The following is a 20237-nucleotide window of genomic DNA, read 5'->3' on the forward strand; positions in this document are numbered from 1 at the left end:
TTATTGCAAGGCACAGATGGATATTTAAATAATAAATCACGGTAAATATTATTAAAACAAATAACCTGCTTAATTAATTGTGGTATGACAAAACTGTTATTAAGAATAATAACTAGGTTTTTTTAGGCATAGAAAACTTTTTAATATGATACTTTTATTATTTTAGATATTTGTGTACATTTTTTGTGTCAATTAAAAGGTATGTTTCTTTTATTTATTTTCTCAACACACTTCTTATATATAGTATTACAGTAAACTGAATACAGAAGAAATTATTTATCACTAACCATTTGACGGTGCAGACATAAAGTAATGTCGGTAGGTAAAATAAGTTAATATTATAAAAAAGAAAATATATTAGAAAGAAATAACAAAATAACCCGACATTAATATATTTAAGAAGAGAACTATACTTGACTGTAATATATAAATATAAAATAAAACATGACGTATAATAGAAAAAACATATGACTTATAAATAAACAATTGAAGATTGACTGGCTTGGCCCTGGCCGTGGAGTGTTCATTGCCTAAGCAGTTGCGAAATCTCTGCAACCAGAAACGAATGCATTTTACTCTCGGATTTTTTTTCTTTTGTCATTTACTTGTTGAATATCAAAGGGTTAGCAAAATTATGAACGCGCAATTAGGTAAGAATCCCGTTCAGTAATTTCGAAGTTACTTCCGTGACGTACTCCGTGGCGTTTATTACGTTTTAGAATAATTGCATTTAAAAATATAAATCTGCCACCAGACAACCTGTATAATAAAATTCAGTAATAGCGATGATTGTGTCTGCTTGTTAAGAGCAAAAGTTCTTGAAACAATTAATAAATGTTTTCATTTTCTATTGTACTCAATTTCCGTTACTCTGCATGTGAAACAGGTTGAATGACAATGAGAAATGTTTCAAGCAAAACGACCATTACCGTAAATGATGGACAGAAATGTGTTTCAATGGACAAATGGACCTGTAAGTGAACATGCATTGATTACGAACACAGTAATTAGTTTGCGAGATATTCTAACTTCGCAAGAGCTCACTAAGCCTGCCTGAAGGGGGTCATGAAACGGATTCTAGGCTAGAGCTGCATAATTAGATCAGCGTAAATTAAAATCAACAAAACGGACATTTGTCAAAAAAATCAGAGGCGGCAAAGCACACTGAGAGTCGGAAACTTTTTCAAACATTTTGAACGTTTCTCAAGCCATAACTAAATATGAATTTTAAAAAGTATGCAATACAGATTATTTTATGTAAATTATATTAATCGGAAACATAAATATAGTACATAATACAGGTAATAAATTTAAATAACCTAGTCATTTGACAGACATTCTGAAAGCATACTCAACGAAAAGTTTTTTTTTGAAATTTGATAACACAAAAATGCAAAGAAAAACCCCGTGCATGCACGTGGCTCTTGCATCCGGCGCTTAACGACTCCTAAAGCTGAATTTAAATAAATTTCACTCGTCATCTCAACGTTACACCGCACACGCATCACACTAATACTCAAGACACCGGCGGCCGCGTGTGCTTTGCCCGCGTTTGCGTGGGCGGTCAGGGTCGGGTCACTTCAGACCACCGAGTAGTCCTAGCTTCGCAATATTTACACTACACAACAGTCACAACACTACACACCTACAAGGATATAGTCCCACATCACGCAGACGACTTCATCTTAACAGGAGTACGATCGATCATTGTAAAATTTTTAGCTCACGGGTCCCCTGTTTCCACGAGCTTAATCTCGATGAAGCTGCACATATCCCAAATCTACCGGCATAACGTCTATCAAATAAAATAATAACATGTGACTTGCGAGTCGCAGTTTGACTGCTCCCTTCTCTATATCTCATATAGGATAACCTTCGCTGGTGCTGGTACATATCTTGTAAGGGGCCGTCAAAGTAGCGTCAAGGTAAGTTCTTTCTATACTATGCTATTGTCTGCTTTTCTCAAGTCACTAGTCATAAAGAGTCTAGTTATTCGGGTACGTGATCATTTACGGGGTTTTTAAACCGCCTTTTTTATCTTACAAGCAGTAGTTTGTCGAAGTTGCTTTTATGTGTGCGTGCGACGTGGCCGTAATAATTTAGAGATATTTTGTAGTTATTATAGCAACATCGCTCGCAGATCAGCCTTTAGTGAAATTTCACCTTATATATGGTAATTTTAAGTTACCAAATTAGATATCAACACCTGTTGCACGCGTTTCTTATTGAAAAAGTTCTTATTGACACAGAAAGGTATTTTGAAATTTTATCTCATTTAATTTTCAAATTGATTCTTATTACTTTCCGTCCTCTTTATTTCATTTTTATGCTTCATTATGTTTAATATGCAGACTTATAATAAAATGAGCATTAAGTTCCGAAATCTCCTCTGAAAAATTGGAGATTCCACCTATTTATAACTATGCAATTAAAACGTGCACGAATGTCTTATATATCTTGAAGGTATACAAAACAGCAGTAACGTCAACTTTTTATATTAAAATGTATATTAAAACCTTTAACTAGAAGTTATATGTAACTTATATAGTTTTTTTAATAAACTAGTGTGGATCCCCACGATTGCTTGTACACGGACTACATTTGCTGTTATGTTTTTTTACGAGAAACAAAAATATTGAATTAATTTCAAATAAATACTGATCGTTGAGTGGTGCTAGACCAGCGGTAGAGGAGTTTGACTTGCGGTCATATGTTGTGGGTTCGATTCCCGGGACACAGTGTTATGTAATTTACACTTTGTGTATTAATTAGTAAGGATTGCCATTACTCACAAAAAAATCTTCAGAAGATGGGTAGCATCGTCGTCTGCGTGCCATAATACCACACTACGATAGCCAACCAATATTCTTATAGCCATAGGGAATCCTATGCCCTGCAGTGGGCGTCTTTGGGCTGAAACGACGACGACGAAATACTGATTACTTTATGTAATTACACGCAAATACTTGGTTTTGTAAAAATATTTGTGGCCCGGCAGTTTATAACTGCGACTTTAGAATCGTATAGCGAATTCATTTCGGTAAGCAAACTTAAAATTTTATTATTTAATTATCGTTGTATTCTAGAATGCGGGCTGCAGTGGTCTTACGCACACTCTCTAACAAGAGGCCTTGGTTCCAATATATGTGAGAAATAATTTAAAGTAAAACGAAAAACCAACTTGTTGATCCGCGCAGTAAATGTGCGTTCATTTACTTGTCACATGTGTAAGTCAAGAAATAACGCCCTGTCTTTTTCAAACATCCAATCATACTCTGATCATCCTGTCAAAGTTTTACTTGTCATTAATTTTAATTCTAATTATTATTTACCTGAACATTTATAATAATTTATATAATATAATAGATAAGTGTTTAAATCAAATAAATAAGTTTTTGAATCTAATTGCGCATTTGCAAGACTATTTTGTTGTACATTTATTATGTTATATTGTTAAAATCATCTATAATAGTCAGCTTATAATTAAGCTAACAAATAAGGAACTCAGTGAGGCTTGTTATTTTTGCTTAGATTACTGTATTAAGAACATTTTTTTCTTAAAATTTGAAAAATTCATTTGCAAACGTTTTTATCCTAAACATAGTCTAAAATAGAGTAATATGCCTTTTAGCAGAGCCTTAGCTCCAGAAATTTCTAGAATTTACTGAAAGGTATTAATATTTATTTAATAATTCTTTATCTGCATACATTTTATCGTTTTAATTATACCATATTACAAGTGTTAATGTCTTCCGTTATTCAGTAAGACGCAAAAATAAAACGATAGAATGAATTAGTTTTACCACTATGTAATGTAATGGCTTTAAAGAGGTGAAAACTTATGGTATAAATATACATGTTAAGGACATTCCTAATAGGTATATAGTTGAAGGTGATATTTAATTTGAGCACATTCTTGATATTCACCTAATTATTGACATCTGCTACTTCATTCTCTTCTCAAAGAGGGTATGGATCGTAAGTCATTTTGCGATATCTTAGTGTGAATTGAAAGATCTCAAATTTATTGGAATTTATAGTTCCTAGCCATATTGACTTTTAAAGTGAACCGAAGGGGAACGAACTTGCGATATATTAAATGTGACCGTTATTCTATTTTTCTTAATTATACAGGATTATTGGTTATAGATGTAAAAGTATTAAAAGAGGTGGATGCATTTTAATTTACAGTTAATTAGAGTATGGTATAACATATCTCAAAATCAATGGTAAATTGAGATAAATAATAACGTTATATTAATGTTGCAAATATATAATGTAACATATTTCAAAGCGATTATTTTATTCAGAATGATTGGAAATAGGTGCAATAGTTTTGTGCTTATAACCTATCATCCTGTATAATTGAATGTAATGTTAGAAAAGAAATATTTGTGTTTAGACATTAGTACATCGCATGCTTATGTTATCCTTTTCCTGGCATCATTCTTGTCATTGCTAGGAGACGTTATTCTTTGGATACCGAGTAATCTGAATCATCGGGCCCCACCATCTGTTCCTATTCTTAACATCGAGGAGTGTAACCTGAAGATAGGTGAAAAGAGGCGAGTATATTTGATCCGTATAGCTGATGGGGCTACGGCTACTCAAATGTTTACCCTAGAGTTTACCATTCACTATTAGTTGTTGAGGTTTTTGCCGTACTTTTTCTATATGGAGCCGAAAAATGTCTGTATGGCGCATGCGAATGCGGATGGAGCAGAAATTCTGGTTTTGATATTGAAATATCTAGTCTACAGGATCTGGAACATCTTCCTCCAGCACTACATCTAGACACCATTCACATAAAATTTGGAGAACATGAAAGAATTGACCAGTTTTGTTTGTGATGATGACCAGTAATGTTTTTGATGATAATTATATCTTTTACTGCTAGACATAGGCCTCTCCCATAGATTTCCAATAGGACTGGTCTGCATTCAGCGCCTTCAATCCACCTTGACTCATGTTTGTAATAAATAAATGAAATATATATTTGTCTGTTTATTTCTGTGTTTTATTCAGGATGGAGGATCCGTTGTTAGCCTTGTAGGGCTTTTACAACTTCGTCGGTTTCAGAACAACAATGTTTACCACAAAGGTTCCACGTGTCTAATTTTGTACAACAAAATATAATTTATGTTTACATTGATGTGATTTCACGTACACGTAAGAGACCCGTTTCGTCGACATACTGCGGGGGCAATTACTTTGAAAGCCAAATTAATTACTCGCAAACAAGGCAGTTTTTGCTCCTAGCCGATGTCGGCAAATTGATGTCGACTTTCATTTAATGAAAAAGCCTTTCCCTTTTCACTCAAAATAACTTTACATATAATTTCGTTAGGTGAAGTATTTTTGGTTCCGTCACGTTTTAGACCCAGTGTTTTTTTATTATACGCCGTAAGTCGTCCTTCGTATCTTTGTAACGGCATTTAGATCTTTTACGGATGCGCGTCAATACCGTGCAAAAGTAGATTTCGGGGCAAAGCTGATTCACTCCCGGCTTCTTCAATGTACCGCAGCAACATGAGACCTGTTCGTGTTGCTGCCTTCTATTCGGCTCCTATACTTTCTACAAGTTCATCTGAATAAAGTTTTTGATGATAAGTTATTCTCCTAAAATATATCCTCTTACGTGTCGTATCCCTTACAACTGAGGATCGTGACCCTCTTTGAAGAGTGTGTGGCACATTATGTTACATTACCAACGCCGTTCTTCGGCGTTGTGTATTGCTACGGTTACTGTCCAGTGTGCAAGCTGTAGATTGTCGGACCAGCGTATGGAGCCGCGGCGTCGTGGTCGCCGTCGATCCACTTTTCTAGTGATCAAAAATTTTTCAAAGTTATCACCGCCCTCCTCCCGGCTATATGACTGAAAAACTCAAAAATCCGCTTTGTGGAAATATTGAAGACTAGTGGACACTCCGACTTCCATTATTTTGACATGTGATTTTTATATATTATAACATTAAAAAATCACATAGCCATTGAAATATTCTGTCAATTTAAATTATTATTATTGACATTAAAAATATTTCTTTAGATAAAATGGAACCTGTGAAGAAATCGGAAGGAGATATCAAAGCAAATTGGGTTAAACCTACGCATTGGTGTCAAAAGCCAATATCCAATTTAGAACGCTGAACCTCTGGAGTATGTACTTCATTTCATTTATTTACTTCAAGTAGGGAGGGATAATTTAGAAAACTGTGGTAATCAAACTTAAAATATAATAACAGCTAGGGACTAAGAGTACATCACTATAAGTGGATACAGCTGTACAAAATTAAATTTACGTGTATAATGTAAATAGAATACATAATACTAACGAAACAATGTCTGAAAGACATCGTCGTTTCTATTCATAGACGCCCATTGCAAGCCAGAGGCCTTCCTTAAAGATATCTTTGGGTGGATATAAATATAATCGTTCAAAAAAAATTGGCAGGCGGGTTGGCGATCGCAACATGGTGTTCTATGTACCATCATAGAAGATGCTGCTACTTATTATAAAAAATAGTATCCCGGAAATCGAAAGTTTCAGTCCTCTATCGCTGTGTTACCACTGCTCACTGCTGAAAGATAATTTTAAAAAATAAGTATTATGAGCAATTATGTAACAAATATATATAAATATATTTATGTTCAATCGACGTAATTTCCTTTCTCACATAACATGTTATATCTAGAACAGTTTTTTATACCAACACGACAGTCTAAATAGTTTTGAAATACAAAATCTTTTGCAATTCTACTATAACTTGTAATAGAATTATAGAGTTGTGTTATAAGATAAGTGTATTTTGTTTGAAAATGTAAGAAACATTTAATTTCAAGGTTCGATTTCGTAATTAATCACAAGAACTCATTGTAGACTTTTAGTCTTAACATATAGCGCTTACTAGAAAAAGTTTTTATACATTCCTTGTAGGAAACGGTTGCGTTATTAATTGCAAAGTACAGTCACGTGGGTAAACGTGTGCCGTTGTTACGAATCACAATTGCATATTGCATATGAAGTTACCTCCGAGCGATGCAGAGTTCTTGCTGCGTGGACCAGTACAAATAAGTGAAAACTTAGCGTCAGTGTCGTGAATTCAACAATACAATATAAATAAATAATATAATGTAACTTAGTATTCTATTTATTTATACTTTATAAAGTTTTATGAATGAAAATTAAAAAAGATAAATTTTGTTATTAAATTTCGATATAATAAACTTGTAAATATATATCCTACTAAATAAAATTTTGTTTTGCTAATATTAGTAGACTTCACTCTTTAAGGTTTCTACGAAACTATTGTATATATGATGCGTATGTCTGAGCGTGTGTGTATGTGCTATTTTGTAGTCTGTACAATGGATTCGTTAGAACTGATTAATGTTACATTAAAGTAAGACTAACCAGCCTTAATTTATTGGGGAACATTAATATAAAATATAATATAAAATAGACATAAGTTTTCATGAATCATCAAAATTATCATTTCACCCGTAAGAGGTTCACTGTTGGACATTGGCCTTCTAAATAGACATGAATTTGATATTTACCTTTTTTATTTACAACAACAACACATTATGTTTTTAATTTGATTATTATCTATATAAATTTACAATATTTTTATTTCAAGTATGTCGTTGGTGGTTGTACTAACTACAAACTGTATTTCAATCGTTAGCGTCTTTCTCCTTGAGCAGCGAAATATCATTAAATTAATTAAAAGTAGAAATACAAGCAGGAATATAAACAAAGAATGTAATTTTAAGATAAAATATTATTTGTGGTACCACATTCATAAACTCCTTCATTCATTAATGTCAGCCACTTCCCGACCTTGGCGAAAAGAACAATAACACCGTATTTTTTAGCATACCTAGTTCGGGTTTCCCTGTTAAAAAAATAATGAAAGCGAATTAGAAAATATTATGTCAATAAATGAGACTCATATAAACTTTTGTTTAAAAAGTATTATATGAAAGTTAATTCACGTTATCGTAAAATATACTAAAACGCGTGTAACAGTAATTAAAGATCCAAAATAAACAGACTCCATTATTATTATTATAAAACTTAAAAATTTCATAGCTTTGTGTATATATTTTATTTTTTAAAGAATCATAAAATGTAGCTAAAGATTCGTAAAAATATAACAATTGAATTTTTGAGTTTAAAAATTATGAACACTTTCTAGTTAAGTGCTCGGCATATCCTTAAGGGTTATTTGTGAGGGCTTTGCCGCGTATCGATCATTTATTTTTGATAGATTGCTTCAAAGGCTCTTACTTGTTATGCCTCTTTGTAACACAGAGAATAAAGTTTTTTGAAGTAGTTGCATAAGAAATTCAAGTATTGTTGAGATAATAATAAAACATAAATGGTAATCATTTATTTAATTCATTTTATGGTAAATTCAATAAATTCTCTGGAGACAGTTTCGTCTACCTAAGCCACACTGATTTATCCACACAAAAAATTAAGCTGGAGCAAGTATGTGAAGTGTTCTGTAGAACATGGTGGGCAATTAATACTTTCAAAGCTTTCGGCTCGGAACTTTTCATAGATAAGTTATTTGATACGGATACCGGTGAGCTTTCAGGTAGCTTAAGATTCTCTATAAAGTGACAAGGCGTAAAGGCGTCAGGGGGTGAATCTGCTTGAACAACAAAATTTGCTAAAAGATTCACAAGAAATAAAATATAAAAGTAAATCATGTATTTCATTTTCAAAACGTTCTATTACTACATATAATATAACGCTGTTTATTATATCCGAAATCATTGATTCGGGAGAAAAGAGAATAGATAAGAAAAAGAGGGTTTATTTAAATTACGTGGGTGCAATAGAGCCATACGTTCACCCCTTTGCTTTCATACTTATTATACGCATATTTAGTTACTTTTTATCATTATATATTTTTGTATTCAACTTATCTCATTCGGCTTTAGAAAGCTGGTTTACTGAACGTTTGAAAGTATTAAATTAATACTTAATGTTCTTCTCTTTGATCTAACTTTGTTTGAAATTTGAATGTGTATCATATATTTTTTTTGCTTTGCTCGTCTGCTTTTTAGAAAAATTAATTTATGATGAAAACCGTTCTTTATTGTATGTAGACATCGTGGTGGCCAAACAAATTCACTCAGCTTTGATGCGATTTTTTTACGAAACTGTTCATGTATTACTTCCATGCTGGCGAAAGTGTATGGCATGGTAAACTTTACTGTCTAGAGTGGTACAACGCGCAGTCTCTGGCGCATTGGACTTCTTATCCTTGATCTTTTACCTTCTATCTTGCCTGTACCGATAAACTTCTTGAGGTTCCCACTAGTTTTTGCAGGAAATATATAAAATAAGATTTTCCGTTTTATTGTGTTATGTGTTATTATCAATTCGTAAAGTAATATTTTTAAACACCAAAAATAAAAAAATATAAAAATCAGTAGAAATGCCAAGGAACTGATGTTGGTTGTTTAAGAGCTCTTTAAGAAAGGCACTCGTTTACTAGTCCCACTTGATCTCGGGTGTTGCGATATTTATTTATTTAATTATAACTGCCACGCATCAAAGTATAGTTTGTGTTATTTCTAAAATCGTTATTTCATTATTCATGTTTATAAACATTACCGCACTGGTGTTCTATTTTAGTTAAATTCAACCGTGAGTCACTACAATTGTGTAATGACATTATTTAACAAGCCACGATGTTGCCAAAATGCAAAAATTAAAAATTTTCTTCCTAAAAAAGAGGAAGCTTGTTATTTTTTAAATAAATTAGTGTGCCTGCGCAAACTTCACCGTTACGTTTGCTGACCTACATAGGGGTTTATTTAAGCCGAAAATGTATTACTGGCAACTTGCCAGCCATTCGAGCGGCAAACGACAACAAATCATTTCACATTCACTCAACACGTATCAAAATCGTGTATATAAATTTGGTTTTATAAAGTTCAAAAGTTACAATTATACTATAGACAATTTTATTTGTGATTATAAATAGAATAATAAGAAACATCAGTCTTTAGGCTCTATAAAATTAGTGATTCTTTTGTGTGATAAATATATTTATTTATAAAGCAAAAACTGCTAACAATTCCGTTACAGTGTGAAACAGAAGTTCCTAGAATTTTTTTCACGTAGACCACTTTCAGTATTTAGCTGGTTCCGGAGGACCTTTTACAGCTGGAACAAGTGAAGGTAGCTTCTCTAATTTTATCTGCTTAAATTAATAGGTAAAGTGAAGCAGACATTATAGTTCTTCGCTATCGAAAACAGATTTTTCGAATCTGAACAAATCCTGGATCACTTTAGGAATTGTAATAGATTTTTTAATTGTAAAATTTGCCACTGTGTTAAGTTGTGCTGTAATTAAAAGTAACTAAAAAAACTCGTCCGAGTTGTTGTTAATTCTTCTCAGATCAGTGAACGTTTGAAATGATTAAATCATTTGTGGGTACCTGTGTATGGTAATACATACAGAAAAATTTCATGCGTAGAAGTTCTATACAACCAGAGCTAATGTCTTTAAATTGTTTTGTTTAAATTTAAGAAGTGCTGCATAATATAAAACTTTTAAAAAATACTTTTATATTGTGAATCATTTTAAATGGTAAAAAAGAATTCCTATGCTATTGACTAATTACGATATTGTAAAGATGTCCATAAAAATCCGTTTGAATTTGTTGTGGGATTGGATGTGGCGATACTAGGTAGGCCAATGACATAATCAAGATCACGAGTGGGCGCTGGATGCGGGCAGGGTAAGACCGGTCGTCATAGCAATCTTTCGGATAGGCCCCTTGTCTAGCTGAGGGCGTCTATCGGCTGACAGATGATGAATTATATCAGGATTATCATACCGTAGATAATATAAAAAACCGAATATAATTAAAATACCTGTGAGGTCTTGGCAACGATTAATTTGCGCAGTGAATTGAAATCTCAATAAATCAGTTTCCTTGTCCCGTTCGCGGTGGTTATTTATTGAAAAAGTTCTTGCTGCTGTGGAATTTAATTTGAGAATTCTTATCCCAGCCTTTTATTAAAAGAATTAATTCAGATAAATCGTTTCATTTCTCGGAATATCTTATTGCATATTTAAAAGCGAAAAATCAGAAAGCGGTAAGTAGAGATCCGTTACGTTTTTTAGAAAAAGAAACACTTCATAACTTGTCTGGTATTTTATTAGTAATACTATTCCGTAGTATTTTAAAGAAACAAAATGTATGCGATTTATAGTTTGGTACAAAATATTATATATAAAATATAAAGTTAGGCTTATAATCAAAGTAATTGTTTTCGTATTCAATATTAAATAATCACAATAGACGTTGTACTGCCAGTTAAAAGGCATGTCGCATTTCAATAGAAAAGTAAATTTATGAATCTTTTTCACAGTGACCACTTTATTTATTGATTAAATAAGAAAATTATTTTGTTTTCCGAAAAGATTAAGCTAATAATTTGCAGCCCGTGAAATGTCAGACGCGAAAAGACAAAAGTTAGAAACTGCCATATACGCAAAACGTCATTAGTTTTAATATTTTCTATTATATATCTTTAAAGTTTCTGAGAGTTTTCTGAGGATTTTTTTTAGAAAAAGATAAATAAAATCGGTAAATTAGTTTTTGAATTATGACTTGAAGAAGGGCTTAATTTCTATATATTTATATTTTAAATATACTCAGTCACGCTCTGACTCTTTATAAGGAGCTTTTTATTGTTAAGAATATATTAAATAATTTTAGAAACATAATAGAGAAATGTTTATTATTAAAATAATATATTTTTTTACATTCTAACATAAGTTTTATAACCTGTATTCTAAGAATCTAGCGGCGCAAGTTTTGAAATAGTTGAATTTTAGTATTGATATTTATGATACACATTCTACGGATCTAATAGAATTTAAAATGCTTCTTGCATACCTATACAGTAGTTTAACATATTTAATATTCTTATCTTAATGTGTGTATTGTTCTATATTCTTGTTTTACTGTGTGCAATTGGTGTTTATTTCTTATTTTTGTTTTACAGTTTTATATGTTCGACATTGTTGCTTGACCATCTGTCATCCTCTCTTTCCTCCGGTTGCCACACCCGGTTACTTACATTACTAAATGCTGCCGCTATAAATATGTAACAATATTTTCTTGAGTATGTGGCTATTCGCCATATTTATATACAAACCATACAGTTTTGGGGTATGTTACGTGATTTATGAAAAATAATATATTTACATTATTAAATATAATAAAGTTGTGGTTTCAAAATTACCAAAAAAAGAAATCACTGTTCGAACTTATTATGGAAAGAATTAATTTATTCAATAATTTGACAAACTGTGTAATGGCGGACTTAACCTCAAAGGCATTCTCTTATTCGACCTGGAGTTGTGCAGAGATAAAAAGTAGGCAAATGTGTAAATATTATAGAAAAATGATATAGTACCATACATAAATATTAAAGCTATTATTATTATCTAATTAAAAATAAGCATATACTTAAATAGGAGGATATGATATATACATAGATTACACATAAGGAGGTTGATTGGTTATAGGCGTAAAATCTTTACACTAGGGAATGTTTAGCTTAATAGCAGTTACCCGGCGATAAATATTGCATATCAATCTTTGGAAAGAGACAATTTGCTAATTTCGTAGAGCACTATCTCTGTCCCACACAACTACTCTATCTACGAAATCTCTATCTATCTCTCTTTAATCTACGAAGCCGAAATAAGTAGATTGTCTCTTTCCAAAGGTCGATGTGCAATATTTATCGCCGGGTATTGTAGTAAGAAAATTCATTTTAAATGTCGGATTACTTCACATAAAAAATTTTTATTATTTACTATTTGTTCTTCGTAGACTTTGTACTTCCAGAAGTTACTAGTCTGTCGCATTCCGGATGAAAAATAAATTAATGTGACACATTTCAGAGTAAACTCTTTATACAGGTGATTAGAAACAGATGTAAAAGCTTAAAGATTCTTTTTGACAAATGAGTTCTACGTGCTTTTACATCTATTACCAATTAAATTTTATATTGCAGGGATTATATAAATAAATTTACTTATACACGAGTTTAATTTTATTTCATATTATAAGCTATTTTCATTGGTGTTAATTATGTAGTTTCTTTTCAGAAGTATCATCTGAATCAATAGGTTCGATGTTGAATCTAGAAGTCTGTTGTGTTTGAAGCTCTTCAGTTTCACGGACGTATGCGATGCGTAACGCCATGAGAGCTGCGCTGTGATTTTTCTCAGTATCCGTAAATAAAACCTAAAAAACATAGTAACCTTTGTCAATGTCAATCAATATGACTCAAATGTGTAAACATAATTGTTTGATAACCGTTACCCTATAAACATTAAGATATTGAGTATTCATTATAATAAAATTTTATAAGATAAAAAAACTATAAAATACATTACAACGATCGATAATGTATGCATTAGTTTAAAAGAGTCTTCCAAGTATTAACATCTGTCTTTGTAGTTATAAAAAGATGACATATTTTTACATAAACTCTTTATTTGATATTATAAAAAGATTTTTTTTTCATAAATACTTTATGACAAATTATGTATGTATATTAGGGAGGACCAGGAAATAATGTCGCTTTCTAAGTTAAAATCACACGACTACATTTTTAATAAGTTTGTATTTCTAATTTATAATGTACTCACCTTTTTTATCACAATTGCTTTTGCCATCTAGTATACGAAGTCTTCCAAGTACGTGATGTGCTACTAAATGACAATCTAGTAACGACATTTGCAGAAACGACATTGCTTTCCGGTTCTTCTAATATATTTCATTATATGACTTGGATCATGGCCATGTTATGTTTATTTTTAAAGTTTTAAATAATTATTTAAGAAAATTTATGTTGTATATGTTTAAAAATGTTACCTGATCATCACTAAGATATTTATTGTACGGTATTTCATTAAACTTGATGAATCCAAGTTCTTCGGCAATTCTTTGATTTCCGCATGCTGTGAAGATTCCTGATATCGCTGGCACATGAGCGCTGGCTGCTAATGATAAAGCCGACTTGAGCATTTCCTTAGCAATACCTTGAGAATAAATAATTATAAATGATATATATGATAAAGATAAGTTTGTTATACTTTATATGGACTTGATAAAATTAATAGCACTTTCATCTTTTGTAAGAAAAGGACCAATATTTAGCCACTTCCGCACATGCAGTGGTAGTCGTGCAATAAAATGCACCGCCCGCCAGGCCGCTCATAAATGCGTATGCGGCAAACAATGCGAATCACACAACCGCCACCGCCAAATTACTCAATACGTGTTTCACCCCTCCACGGGGCATCTTCAGGAGTTATGTTACACCGATTAGTGCCAAACAAAGAGATCTGAAGACTCTGTGTTTGACTGGTTTGACCTTTTCTTACTTAGGATGGACTTCCGCCAGGTAACGCCTGATTCCATTAAATACTTTCGTCTTTTGTTTCGAAAACCAATACTTTTGTTCTTACCATTTTTAAGTAATAATAAAGTTGTAGCTACTCAGCGGTAGAGAATTGAGACTTGAAATTATAGGTCAGGGGTCGTATTCCCGGGATAGAATCTTAAATAATTCACACTTTGTGCGTTAATTATATAGGTTTGCCGTTGCTCACAAACAAGATTCCAAAGGATTGGCAGTAGCAACTTCTGCGTAACTACTATTCTGTGATCGCTAATCTGCCTGCCAAGCGTGGCGATTATGGTACATCCCCATAGATATCTTTTTCCTATGCATTATTGAAATGACAACGACGACGTAAACTGTATTAAGGATATTATAAAAGTGATCAATCTGACTGAACTAGTTGTGTGGTCTTCTTAGATCAGGACCTGTTTGGAACTATCGTAAACTTAAATTGAAGAATACCTTTGTAGAGTATTTCAATCTGATTCCAATTTAACTCAACTTATGCTCTTCTGGAATTTTCACCTTAAGGTACACATGTTTTCAATGTAAATTATCCTATATGAATATCAAAACTTTTATAAATAAATAAATGTGATCATTGGATATCTCAGAAGGAATATTTCTTTTGCCTAAAAGTGTAAAGATACCTTCGTAGTGTATAAGGATCACTGGTTTCTAGTCTAAATGTATAAGAAAAAATGATTCTACAATTCAGCTTAAGTCATAGTATCTATTCTTGTGAGGGTACGGATTACCTGTCTGTCAAATATTTGACGTCGGACAAAAGTAATAAGGCGTGTGTTAGGATGTATTGAAAAAAAACATATAGTGTACCGTAAACCGTAGGTATAAAACAATATTTACGTTAATACAAATGCTTTGCCGTGTACTAAATACAAAATAGTGGTAGCACTAGAACTGAGATTTGACCGCGGGCTCGATTCCTGGGATACTTTGTGTATTATTTATATAGGATTACCACAGCTTGCAATCAGATGTAGAGGAGAAGATGGGCAGCATCGTCATAATACTGCGATCGCCAACCGGTGGTGATTATGCTATATCTCCCCATAGATATCTCTGGGGGAGGGCTATGTCTTACAGTGGGTGTCTATGGGCTGAAGCGACGAAGTAGAAAACTTCAAGTCTACACATGAGGTGGAGAAGCGACCTTGTTGAGGTCGTCGGAAGACTTTTTTTTTAGTCTGAAGATTTTTTTTATGGCCCCTGCTATTAGGAGCTTCTCGTATCCCTTATCTAGATTGGGACAGGGACTATATTTATACATAATTTTTTCAGAGTTTTATATTTATTCGACTTTCACTTTCATACTTGTCAATTTTTTTTATTCTTTCCTTTTATCCTTCACATTATCTTGCAATTTTTGTTCTTTCATTCCTTTTTGCTTTCATCAGTCTCAAGATGTTGGATGCAGGTCGCTTACAACTGGTCCTACTGGAAATCTATGTGGGAGTCTTATGTTTAGCAGTAGACGTCTTGATGCTGACGTGATGATGATGGTGAAGAAGAAATTTTAATTTTTTAATTCATTTATTTAACTAGTCATCGTAAAATAAGTTTTATTTATTAATTATTCCACTGTGACTGTGATTTATTTATTAATTATTAGACTGTGAAAGGAGGATCACTTTTGACAGTATGATGTCAATAAGAGTAGCTAATCTGTATAAATAAATGAAATTGGTATGTCTGTTTTTAAAAAAAATCGGCTTTTTAGTACATGCATATTGATATGCATACGATACATATAGCAAGAATATATTTTTAAAATTTTTTGTACATCTGTTTGTTCTGGCTAATTTCTAAAATGGCTGGACTGTTTTGAAGAGATTTATACTGACAAATAACTGATGCAATAAGGATTAAGTTATGCTACTGTTATTTTAGAAAAATTCATAAAGAAAAAAAACTAGAACTAAATATTCTTTTGTTAAATATTTTGCGAACGAAGTTGCAGCCCCAGCTAACAAATAATAAAATGAATGACTTCGTAAAAAATACATAAATAATGCTCATAATAAATTCACCTCTAATGTGGAGTATTTATCTTGAATTGTCAAGGTTTTAAACGATACATCAAATTTATTATCAGAGTCGTTTTATTTCTTTCTTATTTTGTTAATAAGGCAAACACAACAGAATACGGCTAAAGTGTATCATGAAATAGGTTTCTTTTTTATGATAATAAATCCTTAATTAATATATATAATATAAATACACAGTTGTTGTAATAGAAAGATAATGTAGTATTTTAAATATTACACCATTAAATATACGTTTTATAGTTAGTTCTGACGTTTAAAGGTTAAAAAGGTTTAAAGTGACAACAGCAAGACTCATTATTAATATTGACCGATGTCAGATCTAATTATATCCGTAAAAGCAATTAAATATCTTCGTATAAAATAAAGTTGAATATTGTAACCAGACATGAAATAAGAAAAACTCGTCGCCATTCACAAAAATCTACTAATTCAAACAGGCAGCAGTTACTAAGTCTCATTATATTCTTGTCATGTATCTTTTTCTTGTTTTGAAAGAAGAACTGCAAGAATACTCGTTTCCCTTATGCTATCTTAAAAGACTGCATCAAAATCAAAGTGCTAATTAGTAATTAATTCTTACCTTTGTGCCGGTACATACGTTTTACAGCTAACGCGTAGATTTTTAAATACTTTTTCACGTCCAACTTGTCGTACAAGTCAACAGGCTTCTCGACCTCATTGTAGAAAGTCATTATGTTAGCATAAAGCAAGTTATAAGTTAACTTAACCCGGCTGAATGTACGGGAGAAGGCACCTGAAACGAAATAACAGGAAATTAAAAATACAAAAAGAAAATGAACTCTTTCGACTTAACATTGTCCAATAGAACTATAACTTAAACGTTTACTTTCATTAATTAATTGCAATGTTAAAAATCAGTACAAAAGGCGAACTTTATGGTGTTAAAAATAGCCGTGAAAATTTCAGATGCTTCCAAAATACACTGGAAGAACAAACTATAAAAAGAACTTAAGTAAAAATAAACATCTTCACTACGTGTGTGTATACATATATATATATATATATATATATATATATATATATGTATATATATATATATATATATGTATATATATATATATATATATATATATATATATATATATATATATATATGTATATATATATAGATATATATCTGTGTATAAAAGTCACTGGATGATTGTATTGTATAGATCAAAATTGTACATTTTATTTAACACAGATTAAAAAAAAATAATGAACATTTGAAAGTAAAACGTTACGAAAATCTAGTACGAATGTTAGCTACAACAATATTTACTTTTTTCCTGAATCCTCATTATGAGTACTCCAATAAGCTCATCTGATTCTTCATTCACAGCCGCTATAGACATCTTATCTTTCATCCATATACGGGCGTTGCAGAGGAACTCCTCAGTTCCTTCCTTATTCTTAATAATATTAACCGATTTGTATGTCACCTGTTAAAAAGTATGTGAAATTTAAACTAAAATTTTTAATTTAATTTAATACTGTTAATTGTACATGGAACCAAAAATAAATTGACTTATATTACTAAATAAAAGCACTATGGGTGGTCTTATCACTCGAGGAAACTTGTAACAAAAAACTACAAAGTGCAAATGAAAGAAGGATATTCAACGTGTTCATATGTTTATTCAATTACATACATATGTATACATACATACATTTATTTACATATATTAATAATAAGTACTACATTATTACATGTATAATTTTTTTTCTTAAAAATTGGTAATGGTAGCGGTCTTGTTGACTTATGTGGGGAGTGTAGAGTGAGCCATGTACAATGTAGAATACACCGGCTTGTGTCATGGAGGAATGCAAATGTAAATTTGCGTTTTATTCATTATTTAAAAAATGAAAAGAAATCTACGAACTCACCTCTTCAGTAAGAAAGTGTTCTTCCAATAATTGGACGGCTTCGTCGTATCTTACATCCTGAAGATCTTCGAAGCGTAACCCACAAGGCAACCGGCACCAGATGGACGGTGCGTTTATTCTTTCTTCCAATATTTTCATCTTTTCTATCTCCGCTTCTGCTTCGGTTTTAGCCATATTGTTTTATTTATATAGAATCGCAATTATGACATTAATATTAATCATTAATTTCTTATTATTAAGTTCACTATGTTTTGTTCCTTAATGATTTTTAATCTTGAAATTACTTTGGTTGCCAAGTTGTTAATGAGATTTAAAATCTTTCAAGGGGTAGGAATTAACAGAAAAACTGTTTGTAAAGAAAAAAAAAAGAGATAATTTATTAAAAAAGAGTTTTAAGAAACGAAAGAAATATTGGTATTCTGATACGGAACGACGAACAACCGTAAGGATTCATCGAGCCACGACAAATAAACGTGCATCGGCTGCCTATACGGTCTGAGACAGCCTGGCACCAAAAAAATATCCGGCGACTTTCCGCGAAATAAAAATGAAGCGAATCAGGAAATCGATACATAACGATTCACGGTGAAAACTGTACCACCGGGTCAAACCGTTCATTGATATGACAATTTAAGAACTATGTCCGTGTAACTGTTTCTTATTATTTATTTGAATATCCGTCGAATTGAGTTGTAACTAGTTTGAATATGAACATATTTTATTCATAGTTCTTTTCGTTGATGTATAATTTATAGCAATTACATGATATATAACATCGTCTCTCCGCCGCCCCATTCTGCCCAATACTTTCTCGTAGAAACTTACCCGCGCTCTATGTTCACCCTTTCTAAACAGTCCCTCCTTCAAAGACAAGTTGACAAGACTTCTTGCGAAAGGCAGTTTACGACTATGAAGCGAGTTCTTGGCGTAGCTCAGACCAAGCTGTTCACTCCTCGGCATGAAGGCCCTTTCCTCGTCGCTACCGCAATGGTGCCACCATTATAACATTAAAGTCATTTTTTTTAAATATGGTGTAGGCACCATCCATACCAAGGCATCCATGCACCGTTAATATTGGCACCGTGTCGCCTGATTATCATGTCAACTAGAACCCAAAAAAGAGCCTGATCAATGTGGCTGGTTGTTTTTGGATGGTCTATTGTTTTTTCCGCTATTTTAATAGTAGCTATCAAGCGGAGAACTTCCGCGTTTTTAGTTGTTTTAGCGTATTTCTTTCGTAAGCTGTTCCAAACGCCATTATTAAATAGACGTTTGTTGTCTCAAATTCCTATATACTTTGTTTAAATCTTTATTATATTTATTATGTGCAGTAATAAACTGATTGTTTTCTAGATAGTGATTGATAAAATTACAGACTTAATCTTCTTTACAGAACGCGTAGAAAGGTTGACTACAATATATGGTATTTTGCTAATACAATGACAAGTAACGATGTATAATACACTTTTATAGACATTGTTTATTACGAAATATGTGTATATTGTATATTAACTGTGTAGTTTATGTATTAAAATAGTAAATTATTATTGAACATGAATTGTTAGTATTAAATAACACAACATGTATGTAAATTTATTTTCAAGCCATTTTATCTCTAGTTGATTTTATTTTTCCTCAGCCACCAGGTCCATCCTGTAGTTGTCTGAAAGAAATAGCAGTTAGCACAGATTATCAGCTTTATTATTTCATATGTACAGTAAAAAGTAAATAATTAAATTATTAAAATTCAAGCTTAATGGTGTATTGTTAGAAAGAATTCTACAGAACAAAATTATACGCAATATTTTATCTACAGTCTTGCA

General features: G+C 31.9%; 1 protein-coding gene across 1 annotated transcript; it reads right to left on the minus strand.

Annotated features, from left to right (window-relative positions):
* Positions 1-13131: 13131 nt before the first annotated feature.
* On the minus strand, positions 13132-18588 carry LOC137924512 (uncharacterized). Its single transcript, XM_068767898.1, has 5 exons — positions 18415-18588; positions 17810-17969; positions 17108-17281; positions 13927-14093; positions 13132-13293 (listed from the first exon to the last, which is right to left on the minus strand). Exons 1-5 carry the CDS (start codon positions 18586-18588, stop codon positions 13132-13134), a joined length of 837 nt encoding a protein of 278 aa, XP_068623999.1.
* Between the last annotated feature and the right edge of the window lie 1649 nt (positions 18589-20237).

Source organism: Battus philenor, unplaced genomic scaffold (assembly GCF_028537555.1).
Source record: "Battus philenor isolate CCGP_79_NKW_IND1 unplaced genomic scaffold, ilBatPhil1.0.hap1 SCAF_24, whole genome shotgun sequence".
Lineage (NCBI taxonomy): Eukaryota > Metazoa > Arthropoda > Insecta > Lepidoptera > Papilionidae > Battus > Battus philenor.